The sequence below is a fragment of the Hypanus sabinus genome, chromosome 25 (assembly GCF_030144855.1).
Source record: "Hypanus sabinus isolate sHypSab1 chromosome 25, sHypSab1.hap1, whole genome shotgun sequence".
Taxonomy (NCBI): Eukaryota; Metazoa; Chordata; class Chondrichthyes; order Myliobatiformes; family Dasyatidae; genus Hypanus; species Hypanus sabinus.
Genome location: NC_082730.1, coordinates 39,246,348 through 39,267,416, shown reverse-complemented (window position 1 = coordinate 39,267,416; position 21,069 = coordinate 39,246,348). Strand labels below are relative to the sequence as shown.

At 41.3% G+C, this 21,069-nt stretch overlaps 1 protein-coding gene across 1 annotated transcript; it reads right to left on the bottom strand.

Annotated features, from left to right (window-relative positions):
* Positions 1-212: 212 nt before the first annotated feature.
* LOC132381181 (centrosomal protein of 63 kDa-like) lies at positions 213-20,421 on the bottom strand. The gene is made up of 5 exons (XM_059950475.1): positions 20,023-20,421; positions 9,064-9,689; positions 8,735-8,888; positions 1,823-1,943; positions 213-1,212 (listed from the first exon to the last, which is right to left on the bottom strand). The coding sequence occupies exons 1-5, from the start codon at positions 20,296-20,298 to the stop codon at positions 953-955; spliced, it is 1,437 nt and encodes a 478-aa protein (XP_059806458.1). The 5' UTR covers positions 20,299-20,421; the 3' UTR covers positions 213-952.
* Positions 20,422-21,069: the final 648 nt, after the last annotated feature.

The following is a 21,069-nucleotide window of genomic DNA, read 5'->3' as shown; positions in this document are numbered from 1 at the left end:
GATCCAATACAGAGATGGATTTTTGGTGAGTAATTATACCAAGGGTCATGGGATCAAAAGCTGATAAATACAGCACAAGTTCATGCAAGACATGATGCAACTGATAGCAATGATACTGGACTAAAAGCTAGACTTTTGCACGAATTCAAGTACTACTCTGGCCAACCTTGAGGTTTTACGAATGAATAGTTATTTAGATTTCAGTAATGGTGAAAATTAAACGACCAGATTATTTCAAAAACCCTTTGATTCACTGATATTTTCCAAGGGGAGGAAATTCCTATGTGGTTTGGTCCACATGCGACTCCAAGCCTAAACAAAAGGGTTGATTCCTCAGTTCAATGACAATCAGAAAAGGACAATACATGCACATAATTTCTTCACCTTATGAACAAATACATTTATCGAAAAAGTTCCTGTTATTATTTTTTTCGTTATCATGCCCCACAATAAATACAATCAGAAGCTCCAGCGATTACATAGGGAGTGCAAACACTGTTTCCTTACATTGCATCGTAATTCCATTTACCTCAGTTTCAAATGAAATAAGTGGACAATCAATATCCACTCTGCACTCTTATTGTGTGCCATCTGTTTTTATTCATTTACCATTTTATTGGCTTGTAAACCTACAACTAATTAGGTACAGTTATGTTGTCTGTTTCTCTGATCTATATAGTTGTATGTACTGGTCTTTGAACTGCCATTTCCTATGAAATATGACACTTTTGCAACTTTGATATAAAAACACTGGGTCCATTTGCACAAGGAGAAACTCATAATAGATCTTGGAAATAATTAATTTCAAACAGATTAACTACTTTAGCACTGAATTAGCTCGAAGAGCTCAGTTAGGAAAGTCTTGTCACTTTACATTGAAAGTCATGACTGTTTCTCCCAGCTTTTTCTTATAGGATTGGTGTTTCGTCGGGATTTTTGAAAGTAATTTCATCTAAGCACAGAGCATCCAGTTGACTCTCACAGTTGACAGATTATAATTACCAATGCTATTAATTTGGATCTTAAAACCAGAGTCCGTAATATCTAAAGCTTTCACTGTTACTCCAACTGAATCGACAGAGCTGATTTCAGTTAAACTCAGCATTATCACTGGATCCTTCAGTATGCGATGAGGAAAGTTAACTTCCCGAATGTGTGGCCAAGCACAATTCTCTGAGGTTTCACAGAAAGTTCTTACTTCTCCTGATAGACCTGTGTAAAACATAAGTGTTAAGCATTATTTTCAGCCACTTGAGTGCCCTCCCACTTCCTCCTAAAAGCATCACCTCTTTTACTACAAAAGTCTCCAATGTAATTCCCCCAACTAATTTTCTGTGTAATTAAAATCACTTAATTAAAAACACTTAAAATTAAGATAGAGATCAGTGAGGATGAGATTGTTATATTTAAAAATAATTTTCAAATGCAAGCTTCCCAGTGACTGAAGAGTAGCCTACATATAAGACAAAGTTCTCCCTACATATAGCAGAAAGATTCGACTCTTGTGCTGGTAGTTGACACAACAACTTCCCCCACAGCCTCTGAACTATCTCAAAATGCAAAGGAAAGGACCAGATAGCTGGTGAGTACGAGGAAGGAACTAAAGTCATCTGAGTTGAATAAATTATTGAAGATCTACACTTAAAAAGAAACACTTAAATAAGTCATGAAAGGAAAATAAAACCACGATCCACCTTGACAGCACTTGCAGCAGAAGAGGAAAAAACCAGCAAATTTTTACTTAAAACCAAGATACCAACATTAGATAAATAGATTGCTTATGGTCAGTGGCACTCATACTCTCTGATGAGGCAATACTTACATTGCTCTACAGTCCTCTTGAGATTTGTTTCTATTTTTCCCAAGGTTTTTTGCAGTGTATGAGACGTTTGATTCAATGCGTCTGCTAACTGTTTATTTTGATTGTCCCCATTACTTTCAACCTGAAGAGAGACAGAATGCCAATGCTTCAATACATTTTGTTTGTTAGAACTTGCGCACAATAATCAATGTGTACAACCTAGGCCAAGGGTCGGCAACCCACGGCTCCGGAGCCGCATGCGACTCTTTGATCTGTGTGCTGCGGCTCCCCGTAGTTTGTTAGTTTTTGAAATGTAATTCGAAATTTGAAGATTATGGTGATCTTGTACAATCTAAAAACGTTGTGGAGACCCCATTTCCTGGCACATCCGAACCGGCTCACAACTAGCCACCGTTCCGGCTAAGGGAGATAGCCTACGGGGGTTTGTGAGTACGTGTCTTTTGGAGCATCTGCGCCCATGGGGGGCGGGTTGAGGGAGGCTTTAAATCAAGGCTGTTTAGTTCGAATAAAGTTACCTTTGACTGCAGTGTCTTTATGTTAGCGCTGCGTGTAGCACACCGCTACAACGTGTTTTTTATCGCTATTGATATACATCACCACTGCCAATGCTTGACACCCGCCAATGCGCGCTTTCTTTTAATTCTTCGATCCAAGGTAGGCTACCTATGGAGTAACCTTCAACCCAACGTCTTTTTTTCGGAGTTCAAAATGTTTTTTTTGCATGCAGAAATGTAATTTCGTTTTCTCTGCAGGAGTTCATCAATTTCATAAATGCAACACATTATAGTTTGTTTATACATAGCATAAAGGCAAAAAAAACCGTTGTATGCAGTGTTATTTCATTTTAAATGTCAAACGGGTTTTGTGACTCCCAGTGTTTTCTTTACTGTGGGAAATGGGTCCATATTGGCTCTTTCAGTGGTAAACGTTGCCGACCCCTGACCTAGGCTATTATCTTCAGCTCTCAAATCTATGTTTGCTTCATTTAAATGTGCTAACATGTTTAGAGCTTACACAAGTGGAGCTATAGATTTCACGGCCGTGTCACCGAGCTAGGAAGCAAAAGGTTTCTGATATGTCATTAACATGAGTGTATTTTTCTTTGGATAATATGTGGTTATTCTTAAGGACAGTCAGTTCAGTTTTCTCTAATGATTTCCTATTTAAATTTTAATAGATTATTTTTAAGTTCTGCAATTCCAACATAATGTATAGCTACAAACAAGAGACAATTTGGAGATGCTGAAAATCCAAGCATGCTAATAGCTTGGAGGCAGATAGGTGGGTTACAGTCAGGAAGGGGAAGAGGCAGGTACTAGAGAGTACCCCAGTGGCTGTACCCCTTGACAATAAGTACTCATGTTTGAGTACTGTTGGGGGGGGACAGCCTAACTGGTGGGAGTGACAGTGGCCGAGCCTCCGGCACAGAGTACGGCCCTGTAGCTCAGAAGGGTAGGGTTAGAAGAAAGAGGTCCATAGTAATAGGGGACTCAACAGTCAGGGGCTCAGACAGGCATTTCTGTGGAGGTGACCGGGAGTCCCGGATGGTAATTTGCCTCCCTAGTGCCAGGGTTCGGGACGTTTCTGATCGCGTCCAAGATATCCTGAAGTGGGAGGGTGAAGAGCCAGAGGTCGTGATACATGTAGGTACCAATGACATAGGAAGGAAAGGGGAAGAGGTCCTGAAACGAGAGTATAGGGAGTTAGGAAGGCAGTTAAGAAGAAGGACCACAAAGGTAGTAATCTCGGGATTACCGCCTGTGCCACGCGACAGTGAGAGTAGGAATAGAATTAGGTGGAGGATGAATGCGTGGCTGTGGGATTGGAGCAGGGGGCAGGGATTCAAGTTTCTGGATCATTGGGACCTCTTCTGGGGCAGGAGTGACCTGTTCACGAAGGATGGGTTACACTTGAATCGTGGGGGGACCAATATCCTGGCGGGGAGGTTTGCTAGGGCTACAGGGCGGACTTTAAACTAGTAAGATAGGGGGGCGGGAGACTACTTGAGGAGACTATGGGAGAGGAGGTTAGTTCACCAGTGGAGCAAGTAAATAGACAGTGTGTGAGGGAGGCAAGGCAGGTGATGGAGAAGGGATGCGCTCAGCCCGAAGATGTAGGGGAGAAGAAAGAAAAGGATAATAAATTTGAATGCATTGTTAGGGATGGAAAGAGAGGAGGAGATGGAGAGTATCTTAAATGTATCTATTTTAATGCTAGGAGCATTGTAAGAAAGGTGGATGAGCTTAAAGCGTGGATTGATACCTGGAATTATGATGTTGTAGCTATTAGTGAAACATGGTTGCAGGAAGGGTGTGTTTGGCAACTAAATATTCCTGGATTTAGTTGCTTCAGGTGTGATAGAGTAGGAGGGGCTAGAGGAGGAGGTGTTGCATTGCTTGTCCGAGAAAATCTTATGGCGGTGCTTTGGAAGGATAGATTAGAGAGCTCCTCTAGGGAGACCATTTGGGTGGAATTGAAGAATGGGAAAGGTGCAGTAACACTGATAGGAGTGTATTATAGGCCACCTAATGGGGCGCGTGAGTTGGAAGAGCAAATGTGTAAGGAGATAGCAGATATTTGTAGTAAACACAAGGTGGTGATTGTGGGAGATTTTAATTTTCCACACGTAGACTGGGAAGCTCATTCTGTAAAAGGGCTGGATGGTTTAGAGTTTGTGAAATGTGTGCAGGATAGTTTTTTGCAACAATACATAGAAGTACCGACTAGAGATGGGGCAGTGTTGGATCTCCTGTTAGGGAATGCGATAGGTCAGCTGACAGATGTATGTGTTGGGGTGCACTTCGGGTCCAGTGATCACAATAGCATTAGCTTCAATATAATTATGGAGAAGGACAGGACTGGACCTAGAGTTGAGATTTTTGATTGGAGAAAGGCTAACTTTGAGGGGATGCGAAGGGATTTAGAGAGAGTGGATTGGGTCAAGTTGTTTTATGGGAAGGATGTAATAGAGAAATGGAGGTCATTTAAGGGTGAAATTATGAGGGTACAGAATCTTTATGTTCCTGTTAGGGTGAAAGGAAAGGTTAAAGGTTTGAGAGCACCATGGTTTTCAAGGGATATTAGAAATTTGGTTCAGAAAAAGAGGGATGTCTACAATAGATATAGGCAACATGGAGTAAAGGAATTGCTCGAGGAATATAAAGAATGTAAAAGGAATCTTAAGAAAGAGATTAGAAAAGCTAAAAGAAGATACGAGGTTGGTTTGGCAAATAAGGTGAAAGTAAATCCGAAAGGTTTCTACAGTTATATTAAAAGCAAGAGGATAGTGAGGGATAAAATTGGCCCCTTAGAGAATCAGAGTGGTCAGCTATGTGTGGAACCGAAGGAGATGGGAGAGATTTTGAATGATTTCTTCTCTTCGGTATACACTAAGGAGAAGGATATTGAATTGTCTAAGGTGTGGGAAACAAGTAAGGAAGTTATGGAACCTATGACAATTAAAGAGGTGGAGGTACTGGCGCTTTTAAGAAATTTAAAAGTGGATAAATCTCCGGGTCCTGACAGGATATTCCCCAGGACCTTGAGGGAAGTTTGTGTAGAAATAGCAGGAGCTCTGACGGAGATCTTTAATATGTCATTAGAAACGGGGATTGTGCTGGAGGATTGGCATATTGCTCATGTGGTTCCATTGTTTAAAAAGGGTTCTAGGAGGAAGCCTAGCAATTATAGACCTGTCAGTTTGACATCAGTGGTGGGTAAATTAATGGAAAGTATTCTTAGAGATAGTATTTATAATTATCTGGATAGACGGGATCTGATTAGAAGTAGCCAGCATGGATTTGTGCGTGGAAGGTCATGTTTGACAAACCTTATTGAATTTTTTGAAGAAGTTACGAGGAATGTTGACGAGGATAAGGCAGTGGATGTAGTCTATATGGACTTCAGCAAAGCCTTTGACAAAGTTCCACATGGAAGGTTTGTTAAGAAGGTTCAGTCGTTAGGTATTAATGCTGGAGTAATAAAATGGATTCAACAGTGGCTAGATGGGAGATGCCAGAGAGTAGTGGTGGATAATTGTTTATCGGGATGGAGGCCAGTGACTAGCGGGGTGCCTCAGGGATCTGTTTTGGGCCCAATGTTGTTTGTAATATACATAAATGATCTGGATGATGGGGTGGTAAATTGGATGAGTAAGTAAGTAAGGTAGGAGGTGTTGTGGATAATGAGGTGGGTTTTCAAAGCTTGTAGGGAGATTTATGCCGGTTAGAAGAATGGGCTGAACGTTGGCAGATGGAGTTTAATGCTGAGAAGTGTGAGGTTCTACATTTTGGCAGGAATAATCCAAATAGAACATACAGAGTAAATGGTAGGGCATTGAGGAATGCAGAGGAACAGAGAGATCTAGGAATAACTGTGCATAGTTCCCTGAAAGTGGAGTCTCATGTAGATAGGGTGGTGAAGAGGGCTTTTGGAACGCTGTCCTTTATAAATCAAAGCACTGAGTACAGAAGTTGGGATGTAATGCTAAAGTTGTACAAGGCATTGGTAAGGCCAAATTTGGAATATTGTGTGCAGTTCTGGTCACCGAATTATAGGAAAGATATCAATAAATTAGAGAGAGTGCAGAGACGATTTACTAGGATGTTACCTGGGTTTCAGCAATTAAGTTACAGAGAAAGGTTGAACAAGTTAGGTCTCTATTCATTGGAGCGTAGAAGGTTGAGGGGGGATTTGATCGAGGTATTTAAAATTTTGAGAGGGATAGATAGAGTTGACGTGAACAGGCTGTTTCCATTGAGAGTAGGGGAGATTCAAACTAGAGGACATGATTTGAGAGTTAGGGGGCAGAAGTTTAAGGGAAACACGAGGGGGTATTTCTTTACTCAAAGAGTGATAGCTGTGTGGAATGAGCTTCCTGTAGAAGTAGTAGAGGCCAGTTCAGTTGTGTCATTTAAGGTAAAATTGGATAGGTATATGGACAGGAAAGGAGTGGAGGGTTATGGGCTGAGTGCGGGTAGGTGGGACTAGGTGAGATTAAGGGTTCGGCACGGACTAGGAGGACCAAGATGGCCTGTTTCCGTGCTGTGATTGTTATATGGTTATATGGTTATTAGGCTTGAGGGTCATGTTTCGTTATTCCACTCTTGCAGCCAAGATATGTTTGAATTAACATGCAGATCTGCCCCTCATTTCCAGCACGGTTAAAGTCACTGAAAAGGAGAGGCGACAAAATCATTTGCTGATCCAAAGGGTTTTAGGAAAATCAGCAAACATCCTATTTATCTTGCTTCATGCTAGCCTGGTCCAGAGTGAAGCCAACCATGATAAACCTTGCCCAGTTCACGCGAAAGCTAAAGAAAATAGACTGCTAAAGCTACAGTTGATCAGGGCCCAAATAGAAAATGTTTCACGTGCTTGCACAAACACACTTGGACGGATTCATCTTCGTTGTTAGTGGGAAGAACCTCAGTGCAGGCAGTGAATCACTGAAACATGCAGTCACTCTTGTATGAAATTCAATATGAAAGCACCTAGTTTACACCAATTTCTGTGTTGTTTTTACTTGGGGGAAAAAAAAGCTTTGCTTCACAGTTTTGCGTGCACATTGTCTGTTGTTTAATAAAGTGCACTGAAGCTATTCAAATAGTCTATCAAACCCATATAATGCCAGATTACATTAATCAAGTCAATTCATTCCAAGCACACTGAAGCCTGCCGGCTTTATTTAAAACAGGAGTTCCCAATCCGGAGTTAACGGACTCCTCAATTAATGGTAGGGGTCCACAGCATAAAAAAGGTTGGGAACTCCTGACTTAGATGGTAATTTAGTGATCGGAAGGATAAGTGTTAATAACATTTAAAGAAAAATCACAACGAACTTTACTGACATTGACCTGCTTTCTGTCAGCAGCACCTCCCCCCCCCACCACCATATGTTATCTTAATAGGCACTATTGTGCCAGGAGCAAGCTGTAAGGACAAACTACCCAGCCTGAGAGTAAGAAAGTCTGCAGACGTTTTCACTGTCCATTTGCACTCCATGACTCCACCTAACACAAAACTGGCTGGCAGTAGGAAGATGGCAAATGCTGTGAATAGATTAAGCCTGTGGTATTTCGAATACTGGGTGAACTAGTTGTCTTTGGGGTACTGCAAGTCGGTGTCTTTGCTGTTGCTTTGCTCACGCTTAAGTGCTTGGTGGTGAGTGCCGATGCTTTTTTTTGCCGGTGGGGTGGGGGGATTGTTGTTTGCTACCATTTACGCATGGGAAGGAAAGGAGCTGGGGAGGGACTTTGGGGTTCTAACATTGAACTGTCATTCACTCTTTGGGGGCACTCCTGTTTTTGTAGATGGTTGCAAAAAGAAAGCTTTTCAGGATGTGTATTCTATACATTTCTCTGAGATTAAATATACCTTTGAAACCTTTCAAAACTTTGAGCCTATGCTCGTGTTTAGAAGTGGAAAATTGGGGAAATTGGGGAAATTTGGGAGTTTGGCAAACCCCAGCATTAGCACTGGCATGGATAAAAATTTCCAGGGAATCTTATTTAAGATATTAAAAAATGCACATGAATTCAACACAATTATATTTCATAAAGATAAACTTTAAATTATATAGATTAACTATCCCTTATTGATAGAAATATTTTTCAAATAAGTTCCTTTATCTCAAAGCTTCAAGCACATCAATTAAACTATTTTTCTAGATTAATTGCCATGTAGATTAAATACCCATCTCCAAAGACCCAAAAACTACTTCAAAGAAGTGTGAGATTCTCCAAATATTTTATTGAAACAATGGAAAAACTAATGCAACAGGCTCAAAACTTAAATGAAAGACCTAAAACTAGCCACCATGTTGCTCAAAGCTACACATTAATTTTAAAGTGAGGTACCACCAACAAACAGCAGCTGGCAGGCTGAACTTTGTGTCTGTGAAATGGGTGTTACCTTTGTGACATGATTTTGCAGAGTGGCCAGCATTTCATCCATTTTGTTAGTTCTCCTTTGCAGCTCACTGATATCACTGGTTACTAAGCTTTGAACAGCATTCTCCAGCTCTTCCATGGAAATCTTCTCCATCTGCAACTGCTTGGCCATTTTCCTGGAATGGAGACAGAAGGCAATATGGTGTTACCTGAGCAGTACTCATTTTCTGCAGAATCTCAAGTACATTAAAAGCACTAAGCATCAGTGCTCCACTCCTTAACATTACATTTCACTTTTGACTGTGTTCAGTTGCAATTCTTCAATCCTGTAGGTGAAAAACAATTATAAACCTGATGTTTTCCAGTTCCTCTTTTCTGGATAGGTGCTCAGCTTGTTGGTGAGATGCACTGTATTTCAATGCTGATAATTCTTTGCCGTGCTGAGCTAACTGTGTCTGAATAACATCAGTCACCTCGATGGTCTGATTGACCTGTTTTGTTAATGCAATCATGCCGTTGGAGAGAGAGGGAAGACTATGGTCCATTAATTCTTTGACTACATTGATGTCTTGAACACTTTGCTGAAGAAACTGAAGGTCTTGCCTTTCTGCCTCTAGGCTTGCAACTCGACTTGTTAAGGTTGGTAATGAAGCAGAAAGTGAATCTACACTTTCTTCAAGTTTGGAGGTTGCAGCCTTCATACTTGCAACCTGCTGCTCTGCCCGTGCAAACTCAACCTCCTGAAGAACTTTGACCGTATTCTCCAGTTGAGCCAAGTCATTCCTTTTGAGGAAGTCCTTCCTGAGCTCACCCAGGCTTTTACTCATCTCTGACCGGAGCACAGCCACTTTACTAATCACGTTGGCTGACTGTATCTGTGTCACGACTTCTGTTGTCATTTCCATTTTCCTTTTTGATTCAGCCCAGGTGATCTCGAGATCCTGCAGCCTTTGTTCATTAGCTTCTGCGACCAACAACTGAAATAAAAGCAGAAACATTGTTTTCAGAGGAGGGAAAAACACAAATGTGTTTTCTAAGTTTATTTATTCTCCATAAAGGAGGCACAGACAGTGTATTATGCCTAAACAAGGGATACTATAATGGGATGAAAGAGTTGGATAGGGTAGACTGGGAACACAGGCTATATGGTGGGATGGTTGAGGAAGACTTTCAAAGAGTCTTTTCACAGTGCTCAACAAATGTATATTCCATTTAAGAGCAAGGACAGTAAGGGGAGAGTGGGTGGGGCAGGGGGCGAAGAGCCAGCCGTGAATAACCAAGGAAATAAAAGAAGGCATCAAACTAAAAGCTTGTGTGTACCAAGTTGCCAAGAGTAGTGGGGAACTGGAAGATAGGGAAAATTTTTAAAAGCAACAAGAACCACTAAGCGTGCAATAAAGAAAGGAAAGGTAGATTATGAAAATAAACTAGCACAAAATATGAAAATGGATAGTAAAAGTTTTTATATTTATTTAAAGCGGAAAATGCGGCTAAAGTGAACAGAGGTCCCTTGGAGGGCAAGAAGGGGGAATTGATATTGGGTAATGAGGAAACGGCCAAGGCTTTGAATGACTATTTTGTGTTGGTCTTTATGGTGGAGGACACATCTAACATGCTAAGGCGAGATGTTATGGATGTGAGGTGAAGGTGAGGACCTCGATACAATAGCTACCACTAAAGAGGTAGTGCTGAACAAACTTATGGGCCTGAAGATAGATAAGTCTCCTGGTCCTGATGGAATGCATTCCAAGGTACTGAAAGAAATTGCAGGTTATAGAAGAAGCTTTGGTGATAATTTACTAAAATACTCTGGATTCTGGGCAAGTCCCAGTGGATTGGAAGATGGCGAATGTACGCCAATGTTCAAAAAAAGGATGTAGTTTAACATCTGTAGTTGGGAAAATGTTTGAAGCTATCATTAAAGAAAAAATAGTGAGGCATCTAGACAGAAATGGATCCGACATGCAGACGCAGCTCAGATTCAGCAAAGGCAGGTCCTGTTTGACAAACTTACTGGAATACTTTGAGGATATATTGAGCGCAGTGGATAGAAGAGAACAGATGGATGTTATTTCCAGAAGCCATTTGATAAGGTGCCACATGAAAGACTTACCCATAACAGAAGGATGTATAGAGTTGGGGGCGATATATTAGCATGGGTAGAGGATTGGTTAACGATTATAAAGCTGAGAGTTGGGATACAGGGGTGTTAATCTAGTTAGCAATCATTGGTGTGCCATACGGGTCAGTGTTGGGTCCGCAAGTGATCACGATATACATTAATGATCTGGAAGATTGGACCAAACGTAGTGTATCTAAGTTTGCTGATGACACTAAATTAAGGGGAAAATCAAATTGTGCATAAGACACGGAGAGTCTGCAGAGAGAAAAGTTAAGTGAGTGGGCAAGGTTCTGGCAGATGTTGGTAAATGCGAGGTCATCCACCTTGGATGGAAAATGGAAGATCAGATTATTATTTAAATGGTAAAAAATTGCAGCATGCTGCTGTGCAGAGGGACTTCAAAATGTTTGTGTATGAATCACAAAAGGTTGGTTTGCAGGTGCAGCAGGCTATCAAGAAGGAAAATGGAATTTTGGCCTTCACTGCTAGAGGGACTGAATTTAAGAGAAGGGAGATTATGCTGAAACTGTACAGGGTACTGGTGATCTGGACCTGGAGTACTGCAGTTCTGCTCTCCTTACTTGAAGAAGGATATACTGGCTTTGGAGGTGGTGCAGAGTAGGTCCACCAGATTAATTCCAGAGAGGAGAGGGTTAGACTCAATCTATGAGCAGAGATTGAGTCGTCTGGGACTGTACTCTCTGGAGTTCAGAAGAATGAGAGGAGATCTTATAGAAACATAAAATTTTGAAAGGGATAGATAAGATAGAGGCAGGAAAATTGTTTCCACGTAGGTAAGACTAGAACTAAAGGACATAGCCTCAAGATTTGGGGGAGTAGATTTAAGATGGAGATGAGGAGGCTTTTCTCAGAGAGTGTTGAATCTATGGAATTCTCTGCCCAATGAAGCAGTCGTGGTGACCTCGGTAAATATGTTTAAGACAAGGTTGGATAGATTTTGCATAGTAGGGGATTTAAGGGTTATGGGAAAATGACAGGTAGGTGGAGATGAATCCATGGCCAGATCAGCCATGATCTTATTGAATGGCAGAGCAGGCTCGACAGGCCAGATGGCATACTCCTGCTCCTGTTTCTTATGTTCATATGTAGGGTGGGTGGCAAATAAAAACAAAGATAGTGTGCTGTCACACTGTCAGGATGGGCAGGCAGATGACAGGACAAAATCGCAGCCAATAGAGTGAGTATCAGTGCATTAGGGATGCAGATTCAATACAGGTAGCAAATACAGCAGCACCTAAAGTGTTAAATCTCAATGCAGAGAGTACTTGAAATAAGTGGATGATCTTGTTGCACTTTTACAGATTTTTGGGTATGATGTTGCGGCCATCACTGAATCGTGGCTGAATGATGGTTGTGGTTGAGGACTGAACATCAAAAATTACACATTGTATCGGAGGGATAGGAAGATAGGCAGAAGGGTGGCATGGCTCTGCTGGTAAAGAATGGCATCAAATCATTAGAAAGATGTGACATAGGATCGGAAGATGTTGAATCCGTGGAGGATGAGTTAAGAAACTGCAAGGGTAAAAGGACCCTGATGGCTATTATCTATAGGCCTCTGAACAGTAGCTGGGATATGGACTACAGACTACAATGAGAAATAAATGTGTCAAAAGGGCAATGTTATGATAGTCATGGGATTTCTTAACATGTAGGTAAATGGGGAAAATCAGGTTGGTAATGGATCCCAAGAGAGAGTGAATTTGTTGAATGTCTATGAGATGACTTTTAGAGCAGTTTGTCATTGAGCCCACTAGGGGATCAGTTGTACTGGATTGCATATTAAATAATGAACTGGAGGCAATTAGGGAGCTTAAGGTAAAGGAACCCTTAGGAGAATGTGATCACAATATGATTGAGTTCAACTTGAAATTTGATTAAAGAGACAGTAAGCTCTGACAGCAGTATTTCATTGGAGTGAATGAAATTACAGTGGTATGAGAGAGAAGTTGGCCAAAGTAAATTGGAAGAAGATGCTGGCAGGGATGACAGCAGAGCAACAATTACTTGAGTTTCTGGGAAAAAAACGAGGAAGGTGCAGGATAGATATATTCCATTAACAAAGTAATACTCAAATGGCAAAATAGTACAACTGTGGCTGACAAGGGAAATCAAAGCTAATGTAAAAGCAAAAGAGAGGGCATACAACAAATCAAAAGTTAGCAAGAAGACAGGATTGGGAAGCTTAAAAAACCTACAGAAAGCAACAAATCATTAGGAGAGTATAGATGAAATATGAAAGCAAGCTAGAAAACAATATCAAGGTGGATAGAAAAAGCTTTTACAAGCAAATAAAACTAAAAGAGAGATGAGAATGGATATAGGACCACTAGAAAATGAGGCCCGAGGCCAGAGAAATAATGATGGGGGACAAGGAGATGGCAGAGGAACTAAGTAAGTATTTTGCATCAGTCTTCTATGTGGAAAACACTAGCTATGTGCCAGGTGTGAGGGAAGAGAAGTGACGGCAGTTTACTATTACGAGGGAGAAGGTGCTTAAAAAGCTGAAAAACTGCACCCTGGGGTTCTGAAAAAGTAGCAGTAGACATTGTGGAGGCATTAGTAATGATATTTCAAGAATCATTGGACTCCGGCATGGTTCTGGAGGACTGGAAAATTGTAAATGTCACTCTATTCTTTAAGAAAGGAGGGAGGCAGCAGAAAGGAAATTATTGACCAGTTAGCCTGACCTCAGTGGTTGGGAAGATGCTGGAGTCAATTGTTAAGGATAAGATTATGGAATACGTGGTGACACAGGACAAAACAGAAAAAAGTCAGCATGGTTTCCTTAAGGGAGAATCTTGCCTGACGAACCTGTTGGAATTCTTTGAGGAAATTACAAGATAAAGGGGATGCAGTGGATGTTCTATTTTTGGATTTTCAGAAGGCCTTTGATAAGTTGCCACACATGAGGCTGATTAACAGGTTATGAGCCCACAGTGTTACAGGAAAGTTGCGGGCATGGCTTGGGCATTAGCTGATTAGTAGCAGGCAGTGATTGGGAATAAAAGGATCCTTTTCTGGTTGGTTGCCAGTCCCTAGTGATATTCCGCAGGGGTTGGTGTTGTGACCACATCTTTTTATGTTGTATATCAATGATATAGATGGTGGAATAGATGGCTTTGTTACCAAATTTGAAGATGATACGAAGATTGGTAGAGGAGCAGGTAGTGTTGAGGAAACAGGCAGGATGCGGAAGGACTTAGATTAGGAGAATGGGCAAGAAAATGGCAAATGAAATACATGGCCAGGCACTTTTCTAGAATAAATAAATGTGCAGACCATTTTCTAAATGGGGAGAAAATCCAAAACTCTGGGATGCAAAGGATCTTGGGAGTTCTTGTGCAGAACACCCTAAAGGTTAACTTGCAGGTTGAGGCTGTGGTGAGGAAGTCAAATGCAATGCTAGCATTCATCTCAAGAGGTCTAGAATACAAGAGCAGAGATGTGATGCTGAGACTTTATAAGGCACTGGTGAGGCCTCACCTTGAGTATTGTGAACAGTTTGGGCTCCTCCTCTAAGGAAAGACATGCTAGCATTGGAGAGGGTTCCAAGGAGGTTAAGAAGTATGATTCCAGTGTTATGAATGTAGCCCCCTCCTTTGTGAGAATCGCAAGAGCATTATTGGGTTGGGTCAGAGGACCCAGGAAATGAGAGAGAGACATGGCCATTGTCTCCTGGAGACAACGTTTGTGGATTGGGGACTATGCTACGTGCAAGCCCTCAGGCAAAGTGGGCTGGTTGAGAGAGCGATTGCATCAACCCAATCTGATTGACATCTACTACCCTGCGAGTTAAGATAAAAGAGGGGCTGTAGGCACAGCCCCTCAGACACACCAGAAGAAACGCTAGCGATCCCGTAATAGCGGGAAGCCATTTGAAGGAAGCCACGTGCGTTCGGTTCCCTTGCCTGGGGGCTGGTGGCTGGTACCACGGAAAACGACTTGGAACTAACAACGGGGAACCAACTTCCCCGACGCAACGGATTGGCCTCATAAAAGACCCGGGCAAGTTTAAAACCGTCTCTCTTAAACCCAAAGAGCTGCAGCTTGAAAGGACAGTGACTTTTATCTTTCCATCGGACAATACAATATCCCCTAGACAAACGATAGAGCTATTGCTTAATTGATGATTATTATTATACCCGCGATTTTAGATTGAGTATTGACGACGCATATTATCTGAATGTCTGTATTAATCTTATTTTTGTGCCCCTTTATAAATAAAGACTTTTAAAAATAGTACCATCAGACTTCAACGGACTTCTCGATCTTTGCTGGTAAGTGACCCAGTTACGGGGTTCGTAACACCAGGAACGAAAGGGTTATTGTATGAGTAACATTTTATGGCTCTGGGCCTGTATTCACTGGTAATTAGATGGATGAAGGGGGGATCTCAATGAAACCTTTTGAATGTTGAAAGACCTAGTCACAGTAGATGTGGAAAGGACATTTCCCATTGTGAGGGAGTCTAAGACAAGAGGGCACAGTCTCAGGATACAGGGGTTTCCATTTAAATCAGAGGTGCAGAGAAATTTCTTTAGCCATAGGATAGTGAATTTGTGGAATTTGTTACCACAGGCAGCTGTGGGGCCAGGTCATTAGGTGTTTACAAGGTTCTTGATTGGCCACGGCATCAAAGGCTACAGGGAGAAGGCCACGGAGTGGGGCTGAGGAGGTAAAAGAAAGGATCAGCCATGATTCAATGGCAGAGCAGACTCGATTGGCCAAATGGCCTAATTCAGCTCCTATGTCTTATAGAAAAAAGGCAACTGTTAATTTTGGCAGGAAGAATATGTTTTCATAGAAACATAGAAAACATACAGCATAATACAGGCCCTTCGGCCTACAAAGCTGTGCCAAACATGTCCCTACCTTAGAACTACCTCGTCTTTACCCAAAGCCCTCTATTTTTCTAAGGTCCATGTACCATCCAGCAGTCTCTTAAAAGACCCTATTGTTTCCACCTCCATCCCATTCCACGCACTCACCACTCTGTGCATTAAAAACTTACCATTGACATTTCCTCTGTCCCTGATTCCAAGCACCTTATAACTATGCCCTCTCGTGCTAGCCATTTCAGCCCTGGGGAGAAGCCTGACTATCCATGTGATCAATGCCTCTCATTATCTTATACACCTCTATCAAGTCACCTCTCATCCTTTGTCGCTCCAAGGAGAGAAGGCCAGGTTCACTCAACCTATTCTCATAAGGCATGCTCCCCAATCCAGGCAACATCCTTGTAAATCTCCTCTGCACCCTTTCTATGGTTTCCACGTCCTTCCTATAGTGAGGAGACCAGAATTGTGTACAGTACTCCAAGTGGGGTCTGACCAGGGTCCTATATAGCTGCAATTTTCAATTTCACTCCTCCATATCAGCAAAAGTCTCAGGCTATCCATATATCTGGAAACAACAGAATTATTTGCGATTTTATTATCAGCTAAAAGGACTTACACCATCTTGTGTAAGATTCAGGGTACGTACTCCCTAAATGCAAATCATTAAGACATCACTTGCCAACAAGGAAATGATTATCATTTATAATTTACAATTCAAAACCTTGCATAAAATGACTTAAATATTGTTTAGCATTGACCGAGATCAAAAGGAACTAATTTTATCCTGGCTTGGAATTAGGCAAATAATGGTGAAATAGGCAAATAATTATTTTCCTTCTCACTCCCCTCTTCCTCTGCCCCCCCCCCAACTTTCTAACCTCTTCTCGACTGCCTATCGCTTCCCCCGGGTCTCCTTCTCTTTCCCTTTCTCCTATGGTCCTCTCTCCTCTCCCATCAAATTCCTTCTTCTCCAGCCCTTTATCTTTCCACCCACCTGGCTCCACCTATCATCTTACAGCTAGCCTCCTTCCTCTCCCCTATCTTTTTATTTGTGGCCTCCCCCCTTCCTTTTTTTTCCATGGAGGAGGATCTGGGCCTGAAATGTTGACTGTTTATTCATTTCCATAGATGCTGCCTGACCTTCTGAGCTCCCCCAGCAGTTTGTGCGTGTTGCTTCAGATTTCCAGACTTCCTTGTTTTTCAAATAATGGTTGAGTGCACTAACCACTACTTTAAATTTTACGATGAACGAATTGCATGATATTGAAAATATCTGGACAGGTTCAGGGATAGGAATGGTTTAGAGTATGGGTTCCCAACCTTTTCTATGCCATAGACCCCTACCATGTACCAAGGGGTCTGTGGACCCCAGTTTGGGAATCCATGCTTTTAAGCAATGTGGGCAAGATACAGGCATAGAGGACCAACACAAAATGGAACTTTGCTAGGCTTGGAAAAACAGGACTAGTTTCCGTGCTGTTTAACTATAACTATGAAAGGATTTAATGTTTAAAGGACAAGTGCTTTTTGCAGTAACTATAAATTCAATCTTGTTTCACAAAAAGGGATAATTTCTGAACATATTTAGTGTATTTGGGCACAGGTTATTCTAGAGAGTGGTGCACTATTCATTATATCAAAGACAGAGAACCCATAAGATCAATGGCAGGACAGTAAAAAATTGTACATTAATCATAAATAGGTAAACGATGAACATTGATATCAGAGGTTCTATTCATTTATTCTTTCTTACTTCTTTTCTAATATTTGTATATTTATGCACTTGTAATGCCACTGTGACTCTGTAAATCCCTTTGGGATCAATAAAGTATCTATCTATCTATCTATGTATTGCCACAAAATATTAACATATATTATAATGTTTATTTGACTTAGCTCTGATTCAACAATTAAAAATATGTTATTGCAACATGACACAGTGGTTGGGCTTTGGTTACAGGTCAAGTTTTATCTTTTCACTTGTGTGACCTTAAACTGCATCCTGCATATGATTATTTCAGTTATTTTTTTATCATAACCAGCTTTATTTCATTTGTTACGTATTGTCCCAAGACATTTTCACCACCGGCTCTCAGCCATCATTGGAATCTCAGTCTCTCTGGGTCTTCCCCCCTCTCACGTTGTCTGCAGTCTCCTGCACCCTCTGCAACTTGAAATACGCTGGTTTCCTAATTGCCCTGTTCTGAGGAAAGGCCATTGACTTGAATGTTTACTGCTTTTCTCCACAGTTGCCGCCTGACATGCTGAGTCTCGAACTTCCTGCCTTTATTTCCAAAACTTAGATGCCTGCCAGATGTGTCAAGTCAGGCATTCTGCTGCACACATATGTGGAATCTATGGTGGTTAACATGGGCACTAATTGAATTTCACGTGACACATTATTGTACACTACACCACAGTCCACTGACAAAACTATGAAGGTGAGGAAAACCCTGAGACACCGTCTGGAAAATAAGGAGTAGGATCAAAAGTCTCTTAGCTGTGTTAATTTGGCTAATGAAGATATATTCTGGGTGAAACCATTACCTTTACCTCAATATTCAATTGAGGAAGATTCAGGTACTCTTGTCAGTATCAAACATCATGAACATTATTACTACAAAGCAACTTTCAACTATACATCCAGGTGAAGATCATTGGAAGGAGTGTTTGGAATGCAGCTGCATTAACAAGAGTTCTGGGTGTTTGAGTCATAATGTGCAAGTTGAAACTTCAGCATGACTTTATAATCAATATTGTTTGATTTAAACAAATGAGGCAAACCCAAGCAACTTCTGAGGACTCTTTTGAAGTACAGGCTCCTAGTGTTGTTCTCCAGTTCAAATAATAACAGCAAAATGTAAAGCTCCTAGAAATCACCCAATGATTTGAGATCCAAATGGCATACATCAAACCCGAAAATCACTGACGCACAACTTCCACTTATAGCACAAAATGTCAATGCTCATTTTATTTCCGTAAAAGATTTCCTTTGGTTATCTTTGTTTCTGAGCTCCAGAATAACATGATGGCATGTTTCGCTCTTTAAAATAAAAAGACGTGATGGTGAAAGTTGCCTGACTCATGCATAGTTGTCAGTTCCATTTGTTTTCTCCATCTCTCTTGTAATGCAACAAATTATAGGCACATGTACAAGAGCATGGTAGTGTAGTGGTTAGCACAACATTTCCCAACATCTCCAGGACCAGTGTCCCAGGACTGGAAAACTCCTGATGTTATAGTCTTTTCAAATGAATTGTACAATGATAAACCTAGGAAGTAGATTGGCTGAGCAGGGTTAGAGTCGGACAAGTATAGTAAGATAGAGAATTGCCAATATGGATCTATAAAGAACTACTGTTAAAGACTGTTGAATGGACGTCTCGATTATAAGGATGAACTCGTCTTACACATATACTGTCATGGTCTTATTGCCATCCAAACGGCACCTTCAATGTAACACTGTATTCTGCCTGATAACATTGTTTTTCCATTTGTACACCCTGCTATGCTTAGAAATCATCTGCATGGATGGAAATTTACCGATCTACTCGCAGCACATGTGACATTAAAATCAATTAACAATTAAAATGTGCTTGATTAGGGTGGAGAAGGGGTTTAACATGATTCCAGGGGATGCTGAACTTCGTTTCTGTGAATTGACTAGAGAAATGGGCTGACCTATTCAAAACAGAATACGTTTTAAGGAGAATTGATGAACATACTTAAAATCACGAGTGATTGACAGCGAAACATTATTGACTGTCTGAGATAAAGCACTGGATGACATGGAATGACAAGAATTATGGCTGCCTGCAAGGAGACGAATCTCAAGGTTGTATATAGCATACCTACTTTGATAATAAATGTACTTTGAACTTTGAAAATTACATGAGGCGTTTTTTATGTTAAAGACAGAGGGTGCAGGTAGAGACTTGATGGGCTGAGTGGCATCTTTCTGAACTGTAACCATTCTGTGAGTCTGAACATCATTCACACCTCCCGGTATGAGGACAAGACTGCTTTCCAAATCTGTGATTGTCAAATTGAACCCTGTGATATCAGAAGTTCCCAACTGACTGACCAGTCGGATGTTTCCCATTTTTTATATTCCATTCTAAATCACCTACTGCTTTGACATCAGTTATAGTGACCACCACGTCATCTTTGAAATCCGTTTATTGGTCAGTAACTGTATTTAAAATATTCAGTTGGGAACTCTTTCCTATCGCCTGCAGTTATTACTGCAGAGAGTTAGTTCCCTGCCACGATTGCAAACTTCAGGGGGGGGGGGGGGGTGAATTGAATCCCCAGGCTGCTACTTACCTTCTCGTTCAGCTCCTTCACCTGAGAATGGATTATTTCGACCTGAGACAGTCTCTTCTGCAGAATTTGAATGGTCTGATCCAGGCTGTCGATGGTTTGGAGTTGCTGCTGAATGTACCAGCCGGCAATCCCGCACCCGGCCACCACTAGCAGCAGGACAGCCCACAGAATGGTTAGTCCGGCCGAGGTGGGGGCAGAGTGGGACACGTACTTACTGTCAGCTCGGGTAGCGTTCTCTTCGCCCCGCTGACCGCTTTTCCCTTTACGACTTCTCATTGTTAGAAACTTATCCGAAACTTTTCCTCCAATTTCACTCCCGGGTTGGAAATTGACCTGATTGACACCCGATTCCCGGCAAGCAGGAGGAGGAAGCACAAAGATTGCCCAATCGGAGACCAAAACTAGTTTGACAGTTGTCTGTGCCAATCATAGGAGGACACCCGGCTTTAGACGAACCAATCATAAACATGCATAGTGACGCTACAAATAATATAAAAAAATCGTTCTCCACATACATTTAATGCAACCCATTCGATCCTTGCAGAGACCTGATTAAAATAGAGGCAGAAACAGTGTTCAATATAAGAATTACATCGTAATAATACCACGTAAATATGGTATTGTCAACTTAAATAATGGGTAAAGAATGGTGTCAAATAGAAAACAGCGTGAACATCAGGGGTAAGGCAAAAATGGGGATATGTTTAAAAATCTGCAAAGGAGGACTTTAAGAAAACTTATACAGACAATAAGAGAGTAAATCAGCTAATTTGTACACGATAAAAGGAAACAATATTAAGTTTCTTAGAAGGCGAGACTGGAGATTAATAACGACAAATAGAGAAATGGCAGAGATTCTAGATACTGTAATTCTGTTTTGTCCTTCATTAACTAACATCCAAAGAATAGATAATCGAGGACGGTCGTAGAGAATGGAGATACGAATCAACCTCTAATAGCAGAGGAGAAGCACTAGCCAAACTATGGGGCTATAGTGTGAGATCTCTTATTTCTGATTATCTGCATGCTTGGCTCTTAATTAGGTGC

Coding starts and splice junctions, on each gene's coding strand:
- LOC132381181 (XM_059950475.1), bottom strand. CDS start 20,298: ATGAGAAGTCGTAAAGGGAAAAGCGGTCAGCGGGGCGAAGAGAACGCT. Junction 9,690..20,022: donor TGAAGGAGCTGAACGAGAAG/GTAAGTAGCAGC, acceptor CTTTTATTTCAG/TTGTTGGTCGCAGAAGCTAA. Junction 1,213..1,822: donor CAAGAGGACTGTAGAGCAAT/GTAAGTATTGCC, acceptor TGTTTTACACAG/GTCTATCAGGAGAAGTAAGA.